A 27,414-nucleotide genomic window follows, 5' to 3' on the forward strand; every position below is an offset into this window, starting at 1 on the left:
GTACGGCTGCTGGTTAATTTGGGGCCACTGTGGGTAGTAATGATCTAATTTAAAACCCGTATGAAGCTGGTGGCAGTCAGTAAAGCTGTAAAGAAGCTGTCTTTATGACACTAATACTTCACTAAAAAGTCTATGTAAAGAAGAGGCTCTAGTTGTTCAGTTCTGATCAAATTGTGATGCATTTTAACTTTTAAAAAATATTTACATCAAATGTTTTTAATAAAGGAAAAGGTATTTTTGTAGAAAAGCATTATTTTAATAATAATAATGATAAAAATAATGTTACAAACAAAGACTATAAATGTAATTTTGGGAATGTTCTCATATATTTTCTTTTATGGGGGGAAATGTTTTTGTACATCAGTTTGTGTTTGTGTAACAAACCAACAGCCAAATGCACACACAATTTTGTTAAATTGAAAAGATTTTTGTAGGAAAACATGTTTAAGCCAAACCACTGTAAAGTTTTGACCAAAACCCAGAAGAGTTTTCTGATTTGACAAAAGGAGTTATGGGCAGGTGAGCAGTCAGCTTGTCTCCAGTTTCCCTTTGACTTTCAGCAAAACAATGGGAACACACATGGGAAACAATGGAAATACAAGTTTGGCTTTAACTAAGGGGAACTCTGTCTGTCTGGTACAGTATAACACAGATTCAACAAGAGCAGACGATATCCTCAGCCGCTAAGATGTCTGGGAAACACCAACTGTTACCTAGCGGGTCACTAAGGCAACTCTGACAGGAATCTTATGTGCACTGTTGAACACACACGCACTGACAGAAACCCACCCACCCAGAGTGCTGCTTGTAATTATGAGAGCTGTAAAACAGGCTGACATCATAGCCTTGGGTTGCTCATTCCCTTGCTCCCTGTCTTTCAAACTATATTATAGTTACGTGTGTGTGTGTGTGTGTGTGTGTGTGTGTGTGTGTGTGTGTGTGTGTGTGTGTGTGTATTTAAAAGTAAACTGTCCAGGTGTTTAGGCTGTTGTCTAACTTTCACCACTGCCTTCTGTTCGTAACAACCTGTAACAGCCCAGCTCCTCCCAAAATGATAAACTGAACTTTATTTTCTGCCAAACTCGCTACAGAAACATTTCTAATCAGCTGCTCTACACACACACACACACAGACAAAATAACTAAATGGTGAACTCATGCCACTCGTCTGGTGGAGAGAGCTATAGATGAAAGTAGAGGATGATAAGAGACAAAAACATTTAATGAGGGCAAGGCAGGCCAAAGCAGTAAACATGAAGATGGTGTCATTAGCAGTTTTGCTGTTCCTGTAATGTGAAAGAGTCAGAAAATGAGACAGATGTAGGACAAACGTAATTTGTAAAACTCATATGAGTCAACAAAACAGCTGAATAATGAAAAACACGATCCAGTCCAATGTTGAGAAAAACAAATAGTTAAAATTCCTCTTTCTGAACTCATAAATTTGTCCGCCAATGAGCTGTCAGGACGCAGGCGACCCTAATATCTGACCTCTGAACCAGGAACGGGAAGAAACCTCCACACACACACACACACACACACACACACACACACACACACACACACACACACACACAGTGTAATCCTCTATGTCTCCTCTTGTTCCTCCCTCACTTCAAGTTTCCCTCCTCATGTGTTTCTGCATGTCTGCCAAATCGTTCTTAATTGAATTTCTCTAAACGATGAGGATCTGTCTTTGTATTACCGTAAGTATTGCAAAGAGGCAGAATACACACACACACACATACACAAAAGGAGAGGATAGGGCATGAAGCCCTCTAAGCGTGTGAAATATTTAAGAGGGCTGGCGGGGGGAAAAAAACAGTGTTTTGTTTTTGTGAAAAAGTGAAGAGAGAGACAGGGAGAAAGAGAGAGCTTCAGGAGAACCATAAACCACAAAAGCTCTCCTTCGACTCGCCCCATTTAGGCCCATTTAGAGGCAACACACTTTCAACAGAGCAAGGCTGAAGGAGAGAAAAAAGAGAAAAGGGCGAAGAGAGGAAGCACATGAGTCCCAGTTATTGTTATTACCAGACAGAGCAACAGACAGACAGACAGACAGATGAAGTGTGAGGAGGAAGGAGTGATATGATATGATCAGAGTCCTAACTTGTCTTTGCATAGTTTAGCTGATCACTCTTTCAGATAGCATCTGTTTTAATCCTGCATTACCCAATCTTCCTGGCATCCTCTGTACGTGTATGTGTGTGTGTGTGTGTGTGTGCCCGTGCCCGAGAGTGTGTGTTCCCCTGCCTGACACTTGCTGAGAGGTCAGAGTTCTTAAGAGCAGCCGTCCAATTACATGTGGGGGGGAGTGCGTGGTGTTACCGTAGAGATGAGAGAAAACTGTAATTGGATAATGACACATCAGGGTTGGAACCTGTCATTAGACACTCACACACACATACACACTGGAGTGCACGCACACATGCAGTTTGGCTATCAACCTGTGATTACAAACCTGCTGATCTATCACCAGCCTGCAGCTACAGACCAACAATGTCACACTTTCTCTCTTTTTCTTTCTTTCTCTTCACCAATCCATCATGTTTCATCTCCTCTGACTCCAAAAAATAACATTTATTTCACGTATTAAAGTGTCTTCATTTTGATTTTATATCTAATGTTTTACAATTTGGTTTTAAAATTATTTAAAAGCAGGAAATTCACTTAAAGCGACAGCGGCTGATGTGTTGTGGGTCTGTTTCTGGCCCGAGTCCTCACATTATGTAAACATAGTGCGTTTTAATGAGCCTGGGTCGTGGTGGTCAGTTCAAACACACTCAGCTTTTGGTGAAATAATGTGAGAGGCTCTAAACTTGTGAGGAACATTTCTGGGAGGAATCACTGGTCAGCTCCCAGTTTCCTCTCTTGGTTTCTACTGCATCATTACCCGGGATGAGGGTCTTGCATAAGCCTCTCCAAACCAATGTGTTGAGAGGGATGGGTAGGGGAGTGAAGGAGGGTGAGTATAGGCAAGAAAGAGTATGAGAGGGAAAAGACTTAAGAGAAAGGTGCTGGAAAGAGAAAAGGAAGATAATAGAGGAGCCGGGAGAGAGAGAGACAAGGAGGGGAAGAAAATGGGGGCGCAAAAAAAGACCAAGCGAACAGGAGAGGCAGAGAGGGAGGGCGGAGAGGTTTTCTTTTGTGGTGGTTGGAGAGTGACAGGGGTGCCAATAGAGTGGCCAGCGATGACGGTCCCACTGGAGAATGCCGGCTATGCCAGTGGAGTGGCACTAATGGAGCCAGAGAGGGGATGCAGTTGCCTGCCCCGGAGGAGGGATATTGTGCAACTGGACAAGGCGGCTTGACACAGAGCCAAGATGGAGGATTAGAGGGGAGGGAAGGGGGGAGGCACCCAGAGCAGAGAAAGACAGCCATGTTAGGTCTGCTGACTGATTGACATAAACTGAAACCTTTCTGTTTTCCATTTGACTGGCGAGACTCTGTGAGCGCTCAAAGTTTCTAGTTTTTGTTCGAGTTTCTGAAAGAGCCAGACACTTTCTAGCCAGAGTGAGTTTTTTCTGTGGATAAGCATTAATAACCCCTTAAAATACAGTTTTACTCTTCAGTAGATTTCAGGGTTGTTCAAATTGGTTTGATTCCACAGACAGTATAATATGTTCAGTATCATTATGTTTCAGTTCTTTGTTGAGGCGATATGGTATTTACAGTGAGCAACATTTTCAAACCCAAGACAGAAGTAAACATACTCTACATCAGTAGTTTTAGTAAACTGACAACCCCCCTGACTAAGTGACATATTTTATGGATATTCTAACTCAAAAGCTGCTGAAAGTTTGCGTAAAACAAGCAATTTGGATTAATTTTGAGCCGATCGTTGCCTGTGAATATTGCATCAGAGATGACTTTACTGATATTTTAGGACATTTTTATACAATTCTCTGTTTGTATTATGCATTTTTTTTTAAACTTTGAACAATCATACATACTTATTATATACTTATTAAACAGATTATTGTTCTATTAGCTCTTAGCTCTAGGACGAGGCTGTTTGGCAGAGACCGAAGGCTCTGTGAATATAGCTTGAGTTCAAGTCTTCAGAGTTTAGACATTAAATAATAATCTAAACTTTAAAAATAACAATTTCATTAAGTTTTTTCTTCACAGAAATGAATGAAATGCTGAGATATAGGCCTACTGTGTATGTTTTTCGTACAAGAAGACCTTGTGACCGCCCTGAGTGGAGGTCCCGACTGCCAGGTTGGAAGACAACTGTTCAAGATGTTTTGCGCATTTGTAAGCTTCAATAAGATTTTCTGCCAAAGTTGGAACACCTCCTATAACTATGGATGTTTCTTTTACTTATGTGATCAAATTAATGTTGTAGATCTGAATGATGATAAGAACAATATTTTGCTGCAAAACCTAAGTGTGTAATGGCTGCCCCCCCCCCCCTTCTTCATGGATGCACACAGCAAGCAGGGGTCAATATTGCTGAGTAGCTGTGATTGGGGTGAGTAGAGGAACATTGCATGATGTATTGTCCTGATTACTCCATAATCCCTCCCATAATTCACTGGCCAGGCCGACTCATCCATCAATACAGGGCTCGGGTCCATACCTGCAGATACCCTGGAGAGACAAGCTGCCGCAGAGGGAGAAGGAGCCAATAAGAGGAAGAAATCTACATCCTGCTGGCTGCGTAACACCAGCGTTAACATTATATTATTAAGTTAAGCACTGAGGGTTAAAGTGAATGAGAAGAGGGGAGGAAGTGGACTTAAAAACACGTGAAGGAAGTAGGAGAGGATGCAGGATGATTTAGCTGCTTTGTTGGGAGGTATTACCGCACACGGTGACCCTTAATCACACACAAGCAATGCAAGGAAATGCTTTGATGAGCCAGAAGACCTCACACGCACACACATAGATTCACACAAGCTCTATCGTAACTACCTGCTTCCAGGTAAGCTCTTCCTGGCGTTGGATAGGTATGTAACCCCCCCATCCCAATAATCCACACTCATGTTACGGTACACACACACACACACACACACACACACACACACACACACACACACACACACACACACACACACACACACATACACACACACTCACACACCTGGGCACTTCTTTCTGACAGACATGCTGGCTCCAGGCTTCAGGCTACCTGCCATCTACAGTAAGTACTGACATACCTCTCTCCTTTCCTTTCCACATGACTCTCCCCTCTAGCTCTCCTCCTCTCTTTACTTTCTCTGTTCCTCACTTTCTACCACTGCATTGCTTTTCTTCCTCTTTCTTTTCACAGCTAGCTCACAATAGAGAAAACGCTTCTGTCTTCACCTCAGTAAATTCCTCCCTGCTCTTTTTTTCCACACCATTTAAGAGAGCAAACACATCTCTAATCTTTCCTTTAAATACCCTTCATTCATTCTGTCTGTATCCGCCCCTCCTCTCTCGTCTCTTTTCCAGGCGTAACTCTCGCTCATTCTGTAATCTGATGGCCAGAGCAGCGGCGTCACTGCTGGCATGTCCATTATCCTGGATATCTCATCGGTCGACACTGATGCTCCATGACCTTTCACCTGTGAGCTCTGAACTTTGACACTCACACACCCTGAGTGGCAGGTGATTAATTGAGCTGCATTCAGCAAATTGACCAACGTAAAACGTGCATTTGTATGGGGATTAAACAAGAGATACTGCATTGCATCTAATGTATTCAGTTTAGTTTGTTTTTATGTTTAGAATTAGAACTGAAAATGTAATCAGTTGTATTTTAAAAGCATTCATTTTGTGAAGTCATTTTACAGCTTTATATTTAATGCAATATACAAAGGTAGGAGGGTAGTAGCTTTAATAGCATACATGATAAATTACATATATAGTCTATATAAGTTGGAAATTGTCTGTTGAAAAGTTTTTTCCTTTTACAAAATAAACTCATTTTCCAAAGATCAGAAGAGATCAGATTAAACTTTGTTGCCATTACACAACAAAGTGAGTAAGTGCTGGTACAAACAAATGGAGAAGATCCTTAACTTAGAACAAAGAATAAAAGGCAGGCAAAGATTCATGTGTATATTTATGTTTTCCCCTTGAATTAAGAGTGTATTATTTAATATTCTTTTTTATGTCTTGTTGACAATGTTTTTGTCAAAGAACAGCTGTGTTATGTCTGCAGTCCTCACAGAGAGGAGAGTGGATAAAGTGCAGAGCTGGAGTCTATCCTCTCATAAACACTGGCTGCACAAAATATTGTAAACAATATTGAAGCAATACAAACAAACGGTTTGTACAGTACAGCATTAGATTTAGCTAGGTGTACCTAATAAAGTGGCCACTAAGTGTAAATGATGTCAAGATGCTGTCTTCCATTGCTACAGTTGTATAGTGCTCTGAAAAAAAAGTTAATTATGAAAAAAAAAAAAAAAGCTGCACAGAGCAGCTCAGCAAAATCCATAAACACACACACACTTCCTTGGCTCCATTCAGAAACAAGTTAGCTCTAGCCGTGGTAAAAGTCAAGCAGGGCGTTTCATATCTTTACATTCTGTCTGTATAACATAATCTTTTGTACTGGTGCCCTCTGTCTGAATAATGCCAGTTCGGCTTTGGCAAGCCCTCTCCGAATCACTCGAGAATGAATTACAGCATTGTGTTGGGATCTGAATGGCCAAATCACTTCTTAGGAATGAGTGGCCTTGAGCAATTCAGATAGGCAGTCATGTGATTCATATGATGGCAAGCGAGTGAGTCACTGACACTCAACACCTCGACACACTGTTGTAACTGTTGGTTCGCACTCAAGATGATTCATAATGTGTACACAGATGACATGGAAATATCTGAAAACACACAAACCAACCACAAGAAAGAAAAATAAAAACACTATTTGAGTTTTCCTGTTTGGCTGGATACGATCTGTGCGATCCAAGAGTCCTAATGAAAACATTTCTTGGACAATATGTCTTTGTATATGCTGAAAAGATCTGAAAAGAGCTATTTTCTTGTGTGTGTGAGAGTTTTTATATCTGTTAAAAGTGCATTCAGAGAAACAGGAGGGGGCAGGAAATATTGCTGAATGGTAAAGCGGTGTGTTTGTGCCAGTGCGTGTCTATGTTTGTGAGATAGAGAGAAAGAAAGAGAGAGAGGAACAGAAGAGACAGAGAGAGAGAGAGAGAGAGAGAGAGAGAGAGAGAGAGAGAGAGAGAGAGAGAGAGAGGCCCATCTACAGACGCCTCGGGCTGCAAAAGCTTAACTTCATTTCCTCGGACAGACATAATGGCAGATATTTGCATATCCTATGTACACAAAGTCAGTGGCCAAGATATCTTCTCATCCGAAACACTACAGCTAACCTTTCTACCAGCAGATACTGATCGTTTTAAAGGCAGCATCCCAAACCCAAATGATCCTCTTCAATATGCTGGAATGACCAGAAGCAGGAGTTTAGTTTCTATTTGCAAGGTGCATGGAGACAGTAAGCAGATGTAGAAGATCAAAATTCCAGCAAGACTTAGTATTAGTAGTTGTATGGAGACCAACTTTATGACTGACATATTTTTGCTTGTGGCCTTCATAAGGTTCGTTATGCAACACTTTAAGAATATCTAAATAAGTCTGAAAGACAACACCATCTGACAATTACACAGTGAAGCAGGTTTTTATTTTTGTTTTATTATGTTGGCTGTTCAGGAATTTGACTGATCGAACACCACATGAACATTTAGAGTAAAATAAAGTCACTCATGGTCTAGGTTAGGTTTAGTTAAGTGTAATACCACATCAGTCAACCCTATTTCTGTTTTTATTAACTTAAGGAGTAAACGTTTTTAATCAATGTATCTGCCAAAATGTTCCCTGACATCATATTTTATTTATTTTCCTTACAATACTCGCTCATGGATCAATGACAGATTATAAAAGTCAACAGTTGTTTGAAGTATACTTGATTTATGTCATTCAACATTTAGCCTATTCTTCTCATAAAGGATTTTTTGCAAACCTTAACCAACCAAACGTTGCCACTGAACAGCAGCAAATTATGTTTATCTGAAAACATAATTGGCAAAACAAATTAGTACATGAAATCCCAGAAGACAGGGTTGCATTCTCTTTTGAATGGATGTCAGTGACACCATACTTGATAGTACTTAAAAGGAGGTCTTTTCCCAAAATGTGCCACTAAATTATGGTATACAATAAAATGTAAAAAACTGTAAAAAAAAAACACTATAAATACCGCTGCTCAGTTAATCATTGTGTATATGGGATGATGGAAGTATCCGATTTATTCTGTTTTTCTGTCTAATTTAATTGTTCCTGTGTTGTGAGACGACCCTGGGGCCAAGTTGTTCTAAATACTACAATTGTTTGATCTTATAGAAAAAAATCTCCCTGCAAATAACAGCTGTTACAAGTTTAATCTGTCGTGATTTCTGTTAATGAGAGGGAAATTTCCCCCTCCTCACTTCTATAAATCACCTCCTGCTTAGATCTCCTGACTGGAACATTCTTCACCTTTGACCCCCGTGGGACCTAGAGGTCGTCGTCACTGTGGCAACTAAACCGCCCAACGCTCTCTGTCTTAATTAAAAAGCATTATTTACTCAGAGAAAATTTCATTTTCTCTACCTTTGACCTCTCTCTTCCTCTTCCTTTCTCTGTGTTAGTTAACTGTCGACACGCTGGGAAAGCCCACATCTTCTGCGCTCTTGTGACGCATTGTGCCGAGCCTGTCATCTCGGCCGAGGTGGTACGCATGTGTGTGTGATTGTGTGTGTGTGTGTGTGTGTGTGATTGTGTGTGTGTGTGTGTGTGTGTGTGTGGTGTGTGCAGGAGGGTTAAGCTCTCACAGAAGACAAAGCCACAACCTTCGAGGCTGCTAAGCAACAATGCTGCCTGGTAAAGCCTCATCAGGGCACCGTTTAGCAGAGGATTAGGGACTATTACACACACATAAACACACACACCAAAAACGTAGCCTCATCAACTCATTAATTCAAACCCCATACCACATTAACTAAGGTTTAATGCGTGTGTGAGAGACCTGAAGTTCACTTATTCAACGCTCAATCAACTTGTCTATGTTGACTTTCCTTCTCAGTGGAATGATGATGAAGGGCTGAGGTACAACTGACTTTCTTCATCTCTCGCTTTGTATGCTTTCATGCAAATTAAGACAGGAGAGTCAATATTTTAAAGAAAAATGCACCTCAAAATACAGACAAAAGAAACCCAGTTATAAAGTAAAAACTGTAGCTGAGGGATATTTGCCAGAAGCAGCAAAATAACACACACACACACACACACACACACACACACACACACACACACACACACACACACACACTAAACAAACACTGTCCCATCAATCTAGCCTCACTGTCAAGCATAACCAGACTTTTCAGCTGTGGAAGCAGTGACCCATTCTCTTATCCTCCCATCACCCGATCCCTTCATCAACCCCTCTTTCATCTCTCCCTCTTTCATCTGATTTCTGTCCAGTGAAGAGCAAAGAGAGAGAGAAAGATAGAAAAAAAGCTGGCTGGGGAAAGGGAGAGGAGAGGAAATACCACGCAAATGTATTTGTTCACCTTGTGGAAAATACAAAGGCAGTTAAGTGTTCACATGAGGCATGAAAAATATGTAGACAATGAAAGCAGGGAAATTAGAAAATAAAATCTTTTAAAATATAGTTGTATAAAATAAAATCTTTAAAAAAAAAAGGAAAACAATAATAGACCAAGAGATACAAGTTATAAAACAGCGACAATAAAGTAAAAAGTAAACACACAAATAGAGCCACATTTCATAACGGAAAGTAGAGAAAACAAGGTAAATTAATATAGGATCATCTGAATATAATGTATAAATGCTTAAAGAATATTAACCCTATTGCATTAAACACAATTATACATCATACAGTTCAACAGCACTACAAACTGCAGCCTCCAAAATGATCATAAAGGTGAATGAAAGCTAGGTGTACCTAATAAACTGGCCACTGTTTGTCGGTAGTATGAAGTCCCTAAATCACCTGTGTCTTGTGTCTGAAATCACTGCCTTGTTCACTCACTTACAACTAAATAATTTACTCTATAATGGCCAGTACATCGAGATTTCAGACATTTGTGAGTCATCCTCATGTTGCGTCATCACTGACAGTTGTAGAGTCACACAACATTAATTTCCACATCAATAAAAACACATTGCATTGTGGGAGGTAAAAATAAAGTACTGTACATGCCACAGATATGACTTGTAGCGTAATAAACGGCACTGCGTAGTAAATAAGCAGTGGACATTATTGTGTTAGGCTTCACATTTTTGTGGTTATGCGTAATGTCATGTGCTCATTCTCATAATTAATAAACTAAATTAAGCTCAATTAAGTTAAAACATAGTGATTTTGGTCCACACCATATGGAAGCTTCACCCAGATAGGTTGTTACTTTTTCCAAGACAATTACTATTCCCTAATCTTAGAGTGATTTAGTTGTCTGGACTCAACAACACGTCATGCAGGCTGCAAAGTCGAACCTGCTGTATCGTCACACTTAGTGGTTTGAAAACAAAATGTCGCAGGTAAACATAATTCAGGCAGAAATACTATTCCCTCTGTAATATGTGACATATCTCACACCTGACCTCAGCCCAGTTTAATTTAGCCCTCAAATCCCTAAACCACAGTGCTGAACAAAGTTTAAACATCCAGTAAATACTCACGCACACACATACACAGATTTTCCAAGCCCCAAAAAAGTGAAAACATAATTTTCATAATAGCAGGTTGAGCAAGTGTTCATTTATAGATGTACTGTCGCAAGAACCAAAGTCGGTCCAGTTCGCACATACCTTCTGACCTCCATATAAAACTTAACAAGATTCCACTTCAGAGGTTCTCAAGGGTTTCTTGTTGTGTTTTCTAAGAATAAAAGTACACTGTAGGGGGTGCAGAAGTAGACATAAGATTTAATATTGACCAAACAGCCCTAAATACTATTGGCTTAGCCTCCGTGGTTGTCGTTCATTCTGAATGACTTCCATACGTCTCTGCTTGTAGCTTTGTGGCTGCAACGGCGCCAGCTTGGCAATTTCTTTTTTCATTGTCATTTAGCATTTTCTGTTGATTCTCAGACTTTTCTTTCTTTCTCTGTAGATTCTATAGCATACTATATCTCACAGGAAACAATGCAATTACAACATAACGTCGTGAAAGCTGTTATGCAGAATGAAGCGTGCTTGTTCAGTGAAGATGTGCAGCCAATAAGGGACCCTCTGCTAAACACATACACCTGGAGAGCTAACACACACACACATGCACAGAAAGGCCGATTGTCTGCGACAGCTGAGCTGAGAGCAGTATATCCGAGTTGTATTTTTACCTCGGCCTACACGCTGAGCAATATGCCAACTCTTGGCCTTGAGAAACTCACACACACACACTTGCAGAAACACAGACGCACATGCAGACACACACCCTTAGACACGACAGGTCAGGCCCAGCCAACCACTGTAGCGGCCGCAGAACATAAACAACTTTCACACACTCTCTGAATCATCTAAGCATTTCAATATTGTTTTAGATAAATATATTCAGCCGCACATATAAATATATGTAACCATAATTATTCCCTGGGACCACAAATGACCATGACGGGAAGTTAGTTCCCACAGTTTCAGCAGTGTCGCAGCCCAGCCCTACAGTACTGGAAATCCACAGCTCGATTTACAGTACAGACGATCAGGCCGTGAGTGAAGGGTGGAAGGTGCTTGACGACAACAAACAGCGGTTCACTGGTTTGAATGCAAACTGGGACATTTATGTTCTGTAACTGACACTATTTTCTGCCTGTGAAACACAAAACGTAACCTCAGAAGCGAAACCTGTTTCTATGTTTCGCTACTTATACTTCCCTTGGTCTGTCTTGCTCGCTTTCTCCTCTTCATCCTCACACACTCACACACACACACACACACACACACACACACACACACACACATCTCTCCCAGTGGGCAGCAGCTGTTGGAGTGCTAATCTCCATTAGCTACTGAACTGGCTTCTATGGAGAGGGCCATGTAAATTTGTTCTCTCACTCCTCTCACTCCTTCATCCGCGCCTGCGTCACCGAAAACCACATATTTTTTTCTACTTTACGATGTCTGTAACATATTTCACCATATAATTTTAAGTCATAGTCAATGACCTGTACAAGCTAGTGGTGATGCACACAAACACACGATTGCTACAATTCATCTGAATGATCTCATGCCTTCTTTGCAGTGCTCTCGTGAAACAAAACATGAGAAAATGAAATTTTTTTCAGTTAACAATGAAGAGCAATTGAGTGATGGATATGAAAGGAAAATAAAAACAGGACTTACAGTCTGTAAAGCTTTGTCGTTCCCAGGAAAAGCAGTTCGGGGAAGACGGCCAGATTATTCCGATTCAGGCGCCTGGAAAAACACAGCATAAATTAGGGAATAAGCTCTACCTAGCCCCCTTCCAGACAATGTGGGTGAAGTGGTTACATGTGTGTATAATTAGCTTTTTAATGTGAGATTTGTATTTCCTGATCATCATATCAAATTATGTTATGTTATTTTGATTGTAATGCAATTCAGTACAGTTAGAGAAAGTATGAAAGAATAAGGAGATTGATGGAGACAATAACACAGGTTCTTGGACGAATACGCAAAAAAACAGACTTCGGGTTGCCCCTGATTTAAGGGGTACAACATGGCTGCCAGACAAACAGTGAACTCAAGAAGGACTAGGGGGAGGAAGACGAGAGAGGGGGTTCGGATGAAGGGAGGGGGGGACTTTTTTCACCACAAAGGCGGAGGAGAGGAGATGATGTGGGAAAAACAAACAGGCAGTCTGGCCGGACTACCGAATGTGTGAAAAGGACCCCACTGAGTAAACAAGGCCCTCACAGGGGAAGAACTCACAACAACCCGTCATCACACACACACACACACACACACACACACACACACACACACACACACACACACACAAACAGAGGAGGTGAGAGAACTCGGGTGAGTTTAATAATCTGGGTGCGATCATTTAACCCTGGTTGAGTGGAGTGAAGAGGTTTGTGTGCTGGTGTGTGTTGGTGTGTATGTGTGGTTGTGCCTTGATGTGAGTCAGAGGAGAGTGACACAATGAGAGACAGACTGCTGAAACAGTTTAACCCTGAGACACACACACACACACACACACACACACACACACACACACACACACACACACACACACACACACATTGACAGGCCCAGCGACGGATGCTGTGCTGGCTGCTACTGAAGGGGAATAAAGAGAGGGAAGAAGAAAATGAAGGATGGAGGCACAATGAAGAAAGAGTGACTTCAAACTAATAAGAACAATACACTAACATTACACAGTTTGCATAATTTACGCACACAAACGCATATTGATCCCAGAAATGCCACAGACCAAACAAAGCGCTCCAAAAATGTCACCAACTCCATTCAAAACTCTCTTTAAGTCTCTCAGTGACTTTTTCCTCTTAACCCTCGTCTTTCTCCCCTTTTTGCTTCACTATAAGACTCTCCTTAAATAACGTCACCCTCTCTGTGTCCATCTCCCACCCACAAGTGCACAAATATATGAAAGTGCTCGCGTACATGCACGCACTTTCACACTCCAGTTACATCAGAGGCCGTTAAATATTTAACATCCCACAGAAATGATGTTTCTAAATTATTCACTCCTCTTCCGTTAACACTGGGCTCTGGCGGCTAAGAGCCCCACGTGGTCCTGCGGAGAGGCCCACTCCTCCTGCAGGTCCTGCCTAGCCATGAGCACCCGTTAGTGGGCTAGACCTCCCCAGGGTGAGTGCACGGACTGGTGCTGGAGGTGGGGAGGGAGACGGGGTATGAGCTCATCCTTTTAAAATAGATGCAATGCTGTCAGACTAGGAGACTGAGAGAATGAAGTAAAGACATTAAAGGATCAAAACCAGTCTGGTTCCCCTGAGGTGTTGTGTCGTTCTAGGTCATAAAAGTAACAAGAGAAAGCTGGACGATCCATGGATTTTATGAATTACACTGCATTTCTTTTCATGCTTTAGTTTTGTAAAAGCGTCACAAAGGACACAGAGTAAACTGGATGTTAACTGTTTTATCTTCTCAGAAGGACAGAGAAACAACATTCATGTTGCAATTCTGCAAATGACAGAGCTGAAGCAACTCTAATGAAGTCACTCCTTCAGGCACAATTTCCCAGAGCCCAAGAGGAAATTCATCTTTAACATTAAATGTTTTGTCTGACAACCCAAAGTTTTAAAGAAGAAGATAATTTACATTTAAAGAAAAAAGAAAAAAACAAACATACTCAAATTTGAGATATATAGATTTATTTTTCTTGGTATAAACTAATTAAAATAATTAATCAACTAATCTTTTCTTCCACACATCCTGAAGATGTGCCAAAATGTTGATTTATAAAACTAAAACTAAAAAGCTATTATTCTTATGAGTGTCCCAACTTTGATAGCTACCACATTTCAAACACAGGTACCTATAAACAATGCAAACACCTTAATCAAATTAGAGTATTACTTAATCTGGGTTTGCACAGGGAGAGTTTATTTGTGTATATTAATGGTGGGAATAACAAATCACTTTGCTGATTTGAATCGTTTCGCTCTGTCCACATTTGTAGCCACTGACAATGTTAACTTTTGGTCAAAGCTAAGCTTGTGCATAGCCTTACAAATGCACTTCAGTACGTGCATCAGTAAGTAAATACAGTATGTTAGAGCTAATTCAGACTGCCTTCAGTTCAGTAGTACATCTCTTACTTTAGTTGAGTATAAAACTAGACCTATGACCTAAAGCTCATCTATGGAAGCCCATTTCCATACATTTAAAAAAAATCCTGTTAATTTTCAATTTATCTTTATTTATCAAAGGGCGATCTCTCGAGACAGTAAACACTTCATAAGATTCATAGGTGTGGACGATGACATACACACACTGCTCTGTGGGGCAGGTTGGGGAGTTTCAAAGCAAACCACATGAACTTTTTATGAGCTTTTGCAATTTGTTGTAAGAATTTTAATCCTATATTGATTTAATATGAGGGAATTTACATTATGGCTGATTATTGTATGGGTATCAGCTTCCTTTTAGCATCAGCTTGTTCAAATCATGATCAGTCTGTGTCTTTCACGGTCTTTCGGTGGCTTTAGTATCATACTGTAAATCAGTGTTGAGCTGTTGGAACTGCTCTCGGTCACCAGTGAGGGGAGCTCCACATTTAAAAGCTACTGAGTCAGTAAATGACGATCGTGATTCAGTTAAAGATTAAAGAATTGTTCATACACCTATAGTATCCATCTAAAAGTACTGACTGCTTCTGACTCAAATAATCTTGTCGTCTGTGGTTTAGAGGTTTGCTTCTGGACCAGAAGGAATATATTTGTGTGTGTGTGTGTGTGTGTCTGTGAGTGTGTGTGTGTGTGTGTGTCTGTGTGTGTGTGTGTGTGTGTGTGTGTGTGTGTTTGTAACATAAACACCCTCAGAGTACTTCCACAGTCGTGTTTCATTAGTCAAAGTCTGGCTAGAAATGAATAAAGACTGAGTAGCCAGTAGTCTGAGGTGTGAGAGTCACTCTAACAAGCTAATGTCACACTGCGGCGTGGTGATAATCCCTGCAGTCATAAACAGATGCTAGAGGGCCACAAACCACATAGTAAACACACACACACACCCCCACACACACACACACACACACACACACACAGACACACACATTCACGTACAGTGTGCCAAATCTTGGCAAATATAATTCATGCACACTCACAGCCACACAAACATAAACACACACACACACAAACACACACACACACACACACACACACACACACACACACACACACACACACACACACACACACACACACACACACACACACACACACACACACACACACACACACACACACACACATACAGTCCTAACACCTCAGAGGCTTGTAGATGTGTAGAACTACAGCCTTGCACACTCTGGCTGGGAAGGAAATAACAAACCACCTCAGAAACCAATTATTACTCCACCGATGCCACTGCTGCTATAATACAGTTTTTACACTAACAATTTGTCTCTCACACACACACGCAGTACTGTTACCACAGTTATGACTGAAACCTTGTGGACATTTCCATGTCTTTACTCCAGAACTATCTGAAACTGACCAGTAAGTGTGTGTGTGTCTATCTTCCATTGCACTTCCGTACTGGATTCACCTCTGGTGCATCTGAAGTAAACATCATCCACCAACGATTTACACACACTGATCTGATCTGTTATTTTAACACTAATGACAGATACACTATGATCTGCCATAAAAACAAAGAAAGGCAGAAATCCAGTCAGTGAATTCCTTTGCTATCACCAAAAACAAAATCATTCACATTCAGCAGTTTTGAAGAGCTTTTCCTTGAAACTTTGAGCACTTTTACTTCTAACTGGTGTTTACCAATAAATATAACAAATGTTGAGAGTTTGAATGTTCAGAGCGCAGCACAGACAGACAGCGACCAAGGAAAATCTATCACAAATTACTTTTCAGACACAAATGCAGTAGCGAAAATGGCTTTTTGTGTGTCTTCACAGTGCAGATAATTTCAAGCTCCGCTGCTCAATAAAAAAAAGGGAAAAGAAACATTTGAAAGTTTGCCCTGAAATGATCAGCAAGAACAATGTTATCACTCAGCGGCTGTAGAGCTAATCATTTAGCACTAATCCAGTGCTTTTCTTTGAAATCCATATCCCAGTATGTGGGATCACTGCATGTTACAATTATATTTGGCTAGTCAGATTGTCCACAACACAATCACTTAGTTTGAGGTTTAATTATGTAGTTTGTAAGTACTGTTGATAGACACATCTCACTACCTGTAATCACTTTTACAATTATTCATTGCTGTTAAAATTATCTTTGATAATGTGAAGACTCAGTTACAGGCTAATTATCTATGGCTTTATCTCACTGCTGCTCTCTGAAATGATCGTCTCAATGCCTGTAATTACTGTTTTGTTTCTCTCTGCATATCTGTGGCTGTTATCGCCTTCAATCTCACAGCCTTTGAATTGGATAGGGGCTGTAAACCAGTCAAATGTGAGAGGAGGATAAGAGGATCAGGAACTCCTCTCTTTCCTATTCTTCATCCACAGAGAGAGGGAGTGAAGAATGTATGACATTCCTATATGCGCAGGACAATAGAGACAGAGAGCGAGATGGGTGGGTATGGAAGAAAAACATGAGGAGAAGTTAAAGAATAAATGAAAGAAAGACAGAAGGTGTGAGTGGGTGTAAGAGGGGGGCAAAATGGAGATAAAAACAGTGCTTGCGTAAGTTAATGCACATGCATACCCCTGTATGTGTTTGTGTATGTTGTGACATGCCTATGTCCTCAACCTCCCTTGACCACCTACCCCTCCTCCATACCCCCCAGCTACTGCCCCACACCTGACCCCACCCTGCCCAGCCCTGCAGGGCCTGTCGCAAAAAAAAAAAAAAAAAAAAGGATGACAAGGGGAACCGTTTTCCACCCCTGTGGGGGGCAGTCACTGTTGATCCGTCAGCCCAGCTTAGGGCCCTCTCCTCTGGGCAGTGGTGCCCAGCAGGACCCCTCCAGCCCCCCAGAGGATGGAGGCCTTTGAAATGAGCCCCCAGACTCCAGACTCCGGAGACGTGCCTTTGTCCAGCGGCTGCGGGGGGGCATTGATGACTGACTCCATCTTTGTGTTTGTGAACATGCCACGCCAGAGACGCTGAATTACAGTTGAAAACCCTTGCGAGGACAACAGAAAACAGCCATGTTGTGTCAGAAACATAGCCGCTGTCAAAGGTGTTTCTTGCGACAAGACAAAACTAGTGTGCATAGTTTGACGGTATATGTGAAAGACTTTATCTGCTACTGCTGTTAACGAGCTTGTCTACATTGTAGACCAGTTGTGCAAGTGTGTTGAAGCTTGTTTTGCTCATATATATGCGTGAGTGACCAGCATGTACAGAAGGTCATTACTATCAAAGTTTACAGTTAAAGCTGGACCATACTCAGTTAAATATTGCCCTTTTTGTCTGCAGCTCTGGGCAGGAATTCCCAGATCTGCTTACCCGGACAGAACCCAGCGTTGGTTGCATGAGAGGCACTAACAGATTCCTTATAGTGGCCCACAGAGCTTCTCTCTCTGTCAACAAAGAGCAGCCATAGTGCCGCAGAGAGCAGAGAAAAACCAGGCATGACACACCCAAGACAAGAGCAGCCGGGGAATCACGATATTTCATCCTTTCCCATCCTTTGAAGAATTTATCCAAAACAGCTATCAAGAAGATTAACCACCTTCATTTGATTCTGTACCGCGTGCATGTCTGTATAAGCGTACAGGTGGTTGATCTCTGTGTGTGTACAGGTATGTCTGTGTTTTTGTAAATGTGTTTGTGAGCAGCGAGGATTTTTTATGTGTCTTTAATTAAAAGCTTGGGTTTAAGCCTCCTCAGAATCTGTCACAGTCTGCTGCATTCCAGTGTGTCATTGGGTGATAGTCAGGCCACAATAACACACACGCACATATATATGGCGGCTCACACATCAAGCAAAGTTGACAGTCAACACAATGGACATATCAGCAGTCAGGGGTCCACATCCCCCTTCTGTCTTGCGCTCTCACACACTACCAGGACTTAATTATGCCATAACTGCCTTAGGGTTGGATGCTGAATACCAGTGATTCCAGGCCAGCGCCATAACAACCTTTGACTGTTCCTCAGTGGCTGCCCCCGTGACTCATTTTCAAAATTTTCCTCTTGGACTGAGACGTTGGCAGCCCCACATTCACTGGCAGCTGATTTACAGATTTGATGACCTGAGGACATCCTGCGTCAAAATCCTGGTAGTGTCATAAATTCAGGACCAGGTTTTGCACAATGTGCCTACTGATACAAACCAACCTATCAAAACAAAGCCATGAAATGATGCAGGATGGACTGGCCAACGTGATATTGTAAGCAAACAATCAAACTAGTTGGATGACACAAGTTGATGACATGTCTCTGCAGTGCTACGGTTCACCAGGTGAAAACGTACCATCAGACGCAGATTGCGTTAACCCCATCTCACACGGTGTGAAATGCACTGAACCTGCAGGATTGTTGATATGGTACAGTGTGTAAGGGGCTTAAGAAAAGTCAATGTAGAATCAATGACAAAGATGATGAAGTTGTTCTGATGTCCCAACACCTTTTATCCTACTGTACGTGCACATCTACACATACGTGAAGAGATGGTGTGCATGCTTGGTATGCCTACTATTTTCAGGGCATCAACATGCGTCCGTGCAGAAAATGTGTGAAGGCAATAAAATGGCGGCTGCTTCGATTAAAAAAAACTCACAGTCTTTCCAGCTCCTTCAGGTCCTGGAAGGCTCCTCTCTCGATTGTGGTGATTTTATTCTCCATTAGCTGCCTGAAGGAGAAACACCAGGAGAGAGAGTGAGACAATAAGAAATTGGACATACAGAAGAAAAGAAGACAAGAGGGAAAGAAAGAGAGTGATAGAGAGACACACAGAGTGTGAGAGCTGACAGAGCGATTTGTGGGACGACACCGTGAGAGGCCGAAAAGATGGCTGGATGGGGCCACAGATAAGAGAGTGAAGAGGAAGAGAAGGTGACTGAGAGCGAGACAGGGCACGACGAGAGTCAACGAGATTGACATTGGAGAGGAGAGGGAGGGAGAGATGGAGTAGATAGGTGGCGGTGGGTGTGAAAAAAAATAAGAAAAACAGATTGGTTGAGATGGAAAGTGATAGACTGTTGAAACAGCAAAAGAGAGAGAGGGAGAAGACAATCAGCAGCGGGTCGATAGAGACCCAGAATTGACTTTAAAACTGGCCCATCAGTTGGACAGCGACTCATCTATCATCCAATTTACTCTCTATCTAACCACATAGCTGTGACTACTCATTCACTTACACTAGCACAACTCCCCCAGGAGCACTGTGCTGACCAAGCCAAGCACACTCACAGATTCAGACCGTATGATGTGCACTCACGATAAGCAGATATAACTGGTTTGTATATTAAAATTTAAGCTGCAGACAGCAGTCATTTTCATTATTTTTATCACCAATTAATCTTCAGATTTTTTTTTCTTGATTAATCATCTGAAATTGTGACCAAGTGCCAAAGAGGTCTTCAAAATGGTTGTTTTGAACAATCAACAGGCCAAAACCCACATTCATTTAATTGACAATAATACATGACAAAAAAACGAAGCATATCCTCTCATCTGAGAAGCTGAAACCAAGTTTTTTGTTGTTGTTGTTGTTGCCATTTTTGCATGAAAAATTAATGAAACAATGAGTTAATTATCAAGAAAACTTGCCAAAAAATTGGTTTTCAAATTACCCATGACATGAACACACAGGAAACAGGATGAAGACTGAAACACACACACGCATAAATAAACACACACACACACACACACACACACACACACACACACACACACACACACACACAAACACACACTCAATTAAGGACCTAATCTCTGGAGGAATTCCAACAATGTGTATTCCCTGCCATTCACTTTTAGCAGCTGAATGGCACACACACACACACACACACACACACACACACACACACACACACACACACACACACGCATACATAATAAAAGCAGGCTATCCCTGTCCCACTCTTAACCTGGATCCATCCCAGGTAAGAAACCTGTTCTTACATGAATCTATCCTTTCCTTTCCTTTCTTTCCTCCCTCCCTTCCAGCTGCATTCCTCCCTCCGCGGTTACACCTAATGACCGCTATCTCTTTCCCCCTTTGCCCGGTGGTTAAAATAAGCCCCTCCTGACACTTCCACTGGCAGATTAACACGACAGCATTAACAGGTGCCACTGCTAGTCTGTTTAGACACACATTCGGACTCAATGAAACCGGCTTGCTTCCCACGACTACAGACGCAGTGCTGCATGCGGCAGCTCCAGGGCTGGATGAGCCTGATGCTGAAACAGGACTGGGAACAGTTAAATCCGTGTGTGTGTGTGTGTGTGTGTGTGTGTGTGTGTGTGTGTGTGTGTGTGTGTGTGTGTGTTGTTGTTGTTGGTATTTTGAGGAGGGAAAGTTATTGGAATTGCAAGGTGCTGCTTGTTAGAGCTGTGCGTGAGAGTGCTTTTTTTTCTTTCTTTTGCATCTTGAAAAGGAGGAGGGGAAAAGAAATGAGAAAATGAAATAGGTAAAATGCCACTTACAACACTCTTAGATGTCTCAGTCCTGCAAAATCCGCCTTGGTGATTTTAGTGAGGTTGTTTGCATTCAGATCCCTAGACAGAGAAATGGATACAGGGGGGGCTGTCAGAACATGAGATATGAGACGTTAATAAAACAAGAACAGAGCAGGTGAGCAGGTCTCCGTCTGCTGAAGGGTTTTTTTGTTGAAACTTGGTGTGCCGTGGCCAATGCAGAATTGTCATTTGAGCGTCAGAGAAAATTGAGAATGAATTTCATCAAGGGGTCTCTGACTAATAAAATACGGGCCTGTTTAACTCAAAGCCCACTTGTCCAAATCCGTTTTTGATTAACTTGCTGGTCTCCAGACAAACCGATGTGGTCTACGGAGGCTGTGCTAATGCAACAGTGCGAAACCACCAACACAACCACAGCAGTGCCACTAACTTCAGCTCCGCGATCAGTAACGATATTTCCTCACATAAAACACAAGCAATCTGAACTCTAGTGTTTCTGCACTTTGCACACGACAAAACCAAAATTCACATCAGCTAAGGTTTAGTTTTTGTCATGTTAGTCTAAATGTAAAGCTCTGCGCTATTAAGATGTGGTCTCCAAGGGGGAAAAAAATGTCCCAATACGCTGTCAGCATGTAGTTTAAAAGGACGAGATATACATATATAACAACAACATATAACAACAACAGTATTAATCAAAAATGTAGGAACATTATATGATCATAAAAACATTGCTGGTGATATAATTTAGAGTATTAAATACCAGAAAGTGTGATAAGATTGCCGTAAACTCCTTAAAGAGAAGCACAGTTTTATTGAATATACCATTAAAACACCGTAAGTAAGATAAGGTCACTGCACACGTGTTATTCAGCATCACTGACACACAAATTAATCTTATTCTAGTGATTTTTTTCTGTTCAGTGTGTTGAAATTGTTGGGAAATATTATGCGCAGGTTAAAGCAAAACTGCTTTTCCCCACTCGGTACTTACAGTCGCTCCGCGTTGCGAGGTATGTTCCTGGGCACGCTGCGGAGCCCTTGGCCGTGACAGTCCACTGTAGTCCCGGTGCAGGAGCACTGGGCTGGGCAGGGCTGGCCGTCCGCTCCGCCGGACAGGACCAGTACCAGAACAGCCACCAGCAGCCCCAGCGCAGTCGCCGGGGAGCGGCCAAGGCCAACGGGGCTCAGAGCTCCCACCATCACTGCGGCAAGTGTGGGCCAATATGAGACCCACAAAATATTGAGAAAAATACAAGGGCGTTAAAAATAAATGCCCCGAAATCCCCCGAAAGAGCTCACCAAACTCTGCACGCAACGGGATGCCGTCCCCCTTTTCGCTGTCCTCCCTTTCAGACGTGTGTTTCTGAAATTTCTCGTTCTGAATTTACATTTGGGTCTTCTTAGAGGGGTTTTCGATGTGTCAAGGCTGTGAACCGGGAATTTGGTCCCCCTGGGCAGGAAGAGGGGAGGTCGACGAGGCGGTGGACCGGCTCTCTGGCTGCGCTACAGCGGCGCAAACTTCCACATGTCCCCGGCATGCGGTGCCCAAATCCCCCCGGTGTGTGTTGTGTCTGTGTATGTATACGTGCGCGTGCGGAACCAAGCCAGTGAAACACCTCGATCCTTGATCTGATCCAGAGAAACACACTCTCACACACACTTCAGTGCACACACACACACACGCACACACACACTCACACACACACACACACACACACACACACACACACACACACACACACACACACACACACACACAGACACACACACAGAGACACGCACACACCGCACTCCAGGTGAGGCTGTCTTGGTTATTAATTCACAACACGCGTCCGGAGAGGGAGCAGCGACAGTGTCCCCAAAAAGCTCAGCAGAGGTCACCGTGGTGGAGAGATATTGATTCCGATCATATATCAATTGCCGGTCAGTGGCAAGGCTACACCCTTGTGTAGTCAGGAAAAGAGCCCCGTGAAAGACCAGCGCGCAATACTATAATCCAACTCTGCGTGGTGCGTCAAAGCGCTGCTCCCGAGAGTGTGTGATAGGGAGAGAGAGAGAGGGAGAGAGAGACGGGAGCGGGCACGTCTGAGACTGCGTCTGTCCAGGCAACCCTCTCTCTCTCTCTCTCTCTCTCTCTCTCTCTCTCTCTCTCTCTCTCTCCTCTTACACACACACACACACACACACACACACACACACACACACACACACACACTGCGTTTTCCCTGAAGGTAGCAGCAGGTTTCCAACTGGCCGTCAGTCAAACAGCGGCAGTTTGACCTCGGACGAGGACTTTCATTCTCACTGCAGTGTCACCTGATGCCGTATTTATCTGGCCTCAGGAAGGCGACAGAGCTTCTTGGTGAAAACCTGAAGTGGACAAAATGGGTAAAAGCCGATCTAAGACACCTGTCCGACGATGGAAACACACTTGTTGATGAGCTTCCATATGCAGAATAACTGCAGTTGGATGTGAGAACTCCAATCAAGTTATCTGTATCATTTTAAACAGGATGAGCTTTCAGTTACAATCGTTAAATGGGGCAGCTTGATAACTAAAGAATAATGAGTTTCTTTAAATTAGAGCATCTGGAGAGACATTGAACCTTCTGTGGAAGACTTTTCCAACACTCACATCAAACTCTCATCAACTCTTTCTTCTTGTTGTTTAGACGAAGATTAATAAATGTTAAATGCAACACAACAAAGTAGCAACCTACTGATGGGTAAGCACACAGGGTATCATGACTGACATTCACAGTAAACAGTAAACATGTATGTGCACATGCTGAGTATCAGTTACTGTAAGTTTTAATTCACATAACAGAGTATTTCAACTCTGTTGCTACTTTTACTTAAGTTAAATATCTGTATACTTCTTCCACCACTGCTATATATCTACTATATATTCACTATATTACTATTGTTTACAATATAAGCGCCATCACTGTTTCAGTCATTGTTTAAAGTCAACAAAATAACAATTGTAATGTAATGATTTTCGGCAATTGAAATAAAGTTAACTTGACCATTTGTGTCCCATGTTTCATTATTACTTGGCAATTTCTACACAAGAGAAAAACATTGGCTTCTCAGCACCACTCAACACTGAGCTGTCACTCAGGGCAAATAACTATCTTAGTCACATTGCATATGGTTTAAAATTGAAATATCATTTGCCATAACATGATTATGGAATCTTTTGGGAATATGTCGTCATCATATATCATTATGACAGTACGTCTGTACTTATTGAGGTGAACCAATCTTATTTGTTAGACCCTCTGAATCCTCAAGTCTCCTCCATGGTCTTCTGATCTGAAGCTGTTGGCTGCTCCACAGTTGAAGCTGAATCATGCCCTTGATGTTGTGACCCCAAACATTGCAGAACAGCCTCTTAATATAGGAGAGACCCCACTATTGAAACACCAAGTCCTGCCTGTGAGGCCACATTTATGTTTTTGGCTTTTGACCTGTTGCTTGTTCTAATCTGATCTGACTTTTAAACTCGTCTTGAAAATTGTTGTTTCGTGTATAACACTTTTTCATAACCTCACCTTTAGATTCCAGACTGTGTTGGATTTACATTGCTGGATTACAATGCAGAAATATAGTGATTCTTCATTAGAGATCAGTGACATACAAATCTGTGGCGAAACCTGTCTTCCTTGCTCTTTCTCTTGATCTCTCTCTGGCTCCCAAAACAGAATACAAACAGCTGTGTGTGATTGTAATGCTGATGTGTACTCTCTCTCTCTCTCTCCCTCCCTCTGTTTAATACTGTTCCCCCTCTCCCTCCTCATTCCACCCCTCACATAAACACACACACACACACACACACACACACACACACACACACACACACACACACACACACACACACACACACAGTCTGCTCAGACAGTGTACTTAAGGAAACTTTATCCCACAGCAAATCTGAAATCTTTTTTTGTTCTTTTTTTGTGGGTGGTGGATAAGAGAACTTTGGAGAACAAAGGGGAGGAGATGGAGGAGAATGACAGCAGACATGTGGAGGAGAAGCAGCAGCAGCAGGAGGAGGAGGAGGAGGAGGAGAAGGAGGGCAGATGCCGGTCATTGATGGTGGTGTATCATAGCTAAAGTGAGAGAAGAGAGAAAAGGAGGAAGGAAGCAAAGAGGAGGAGATGGAGGGTGACCCCTATCTCCTCCAATACAACAAGGCTTCAGGGCACACAGCCTGTTTAGACACAGCCTACCCTGACCTGCCTTCCTCTTACACACACAAGTGATTGCCTCAGATTACACCTAAAGCCCAGGTCAAGCTTCAAGATTGTTTAAAGGTTCAGAGTGTAACATTAAGGAGGATCTAATGGCAGAAATGGAATATAATATTTACAGGTATGTTTTCATTAGTGTAAAAAGTGTAAAATTGTGTTTTTGTTACATTAGAATGAGATGTTTTTATCTATAGAGAGAGCAGTAGTTGAACCGCCATGTTTCTACAGTATCCCAGAACGGACAAACCCAACATTGGCTCTGGATAGGACCTTTCACGTTTCACAGGGACTGTTGCAATCTGCAACTTCACAGCAAATGCCACCAAATCCTGCACACTGGTTCTTTAAATCTTTCTAAGGGCAAGTAAATTGTCCAGAATATCTGAATGACAAAACAGTCCAGTCAACTTTATTTATATAGTCTAAGATCACAAATGTCCCTCAAAGACTATTACAACCTCTACAACTTATGACTCCCTCTGTCCTTAGATGGTTCTTGTAGGGCACATTTGACCCTTATATTTGTATTTAAAGCTTTGATATGTTGCAAAATAACCGCCTGGATGTCAAAGAGAAGAATAAATTCACAGTGGTGTCACATTGTCAAATTTTACAGCACTGAACATGGTCTCAAAGGATGTCTGTATGTTACAATTACATGTGAGCCCTTTTCTATTTGGATGGTGGGAAATATGTTAAATAAGTAAAGCGACTATACTGCAAAGCTGAAAACTTGCACCTTCAGTGTAAAAATGACACAACATCTACTCGTTTTTCAAAAAGCTTTCCAAATTTGTTACGTGTCACTGTTGTTCTTATGAAGGAAAAATGTCATTAACCCTGTAGGCAACATGAACAAAGATCTATTATTTTCAGAGCTCAGGAAGTTAGATGACATTAGCATTGTCAATGAGGACAGGTGAGACTTGACAGACTTGATTTACATTTCTCTGAAGGGGAGTACGGAGAACATCTTCAACCACAGCGCTATATTTAGTGCAACAGAGGTAGATATGTATATTTGAATATATTACACATTTGTTTTAATGCAACAAGTAATGACTTTATCCTTTAGCCAAGGCCCTGACTCACTTCAGAGAAAACCATCTTTTGTGGTAAAGGCATAAAACTAATTATCATAAGTGAACACAACTTCAGAAACAGGTCTTTGGACCAGTGAGCAGGTGAGCTGCAATGAATCCAATCCCTTTTCATTTTAAACTGAGTAGTCTTTGTTCATTGTACAAATAATAAATGAATGGAGTTTTTTTATTTTATTTTCTTACCACTGCAATGGCCCATCCCACATTGGCCAACAAGAAAGACAAAGCATTGCTGAACACCACAAACTATGCAAGTTCCCAAACAAAACAACTGAAAGCATGCAGTAATTACAAAGTCACATTTTTAAAGCCTCATTCATATGTCTTTATAAGTCTGACAACATAAAATACCTACGGATGCTGGATTTGGCAGGTTAGGAGGGTTGCAGAGCTGCTAATGAGAAGTGAATCTGTCTGACGGCTGTGATGTTGGTACTGCTCAATCTGGTGTGTTGATTTAGGAGCTGTTTGTGTTATCTTTGGTTTATGGCCACGCAGTAAAGCTGAAGATGTGGGGGTCAGTGTATGTGTGTGTGTGTGTGTGTGTGTGTGTGTGTGTGTGTGTGTGTGTGTGTGTGAGAGAGAGAGAGAGAGAACAAGAGAGAGAGAGAGAGAGAGAGAGAGAGAGAGAGAGAGAGACTTAGGTCAGTTCAGCCACCTGGCCTCTGGACAGCTGCTACTGAGACACATGCTGCTCAGAGCCCGTCCTAACTGTACACACACGCACACACATGCACACACACATATACACACACATCTTGCAAATATTAATATATGCACA

At 41.9% G+C, this 27,414-nt stretch overlaps 1 protein-coding gene across 11 annotated transcripts in view; it reads right to left on the bottom strand.

Annotated features, from left to right (window-relative positions):
• The window catches only part of slit2 (slit homolog 2 (Drosophila)), an 87,075-nt gene extending 63,717 nt beyond the window's left edge, over positions 1-23,358 (bottom strand). For 4 of the 11 annotated variants that reach the window (XM_051386009.1, XM_051386007.1, XM_051386013.1 and 1 more), the window contains exons 1-4: positions 22,266-23,356; positions 21,278-21,349; positions 19,407-19,478; positions 12,360-12,431 (exon numbers count right to left, since the gene is read on the bottom strand). In XM_051386009.1, the coding sequence (XP_051241969.1) occupies positions 12,360-12,431; positions 19,407-19,478; positions 21,278-21,349; positions 22,266-22,474 (425 nt within the window). In that variant the 5' untranslated portion in view covers positions 22,475-23,356. Of the gene's footprint in view, positions 1-12,359; positions 12,432-19,406; positions 19,479-21,277; positions 21,350-22,265 lie in introns of all 11 variants that reach the window. The other 7 variants (XM_051386011.1, XM_051386008.1, XM_051386012.1 and 4 more) reach the window with 5 other exon arrangements.
• Positions 23,359-27,414: the final 4,056 nt, after the last annotated feature.

The sequence above is a fragment of the Dicentrarchus labrax genome, unplaced genomic scaffold (genome assembly GCF_905237075.1).
Source record: "Dicentrarchus labrax unplaced genomic scaffold, dlabrax2021, whole genome shotgun sequence".
Taxonomy (NCBI): domain Eukaryota; kingdom Metazoa; phylum Chordata; class Actinopteri; family Moronidae; genus Dicentrarchus; species Dicentrarchus labrax.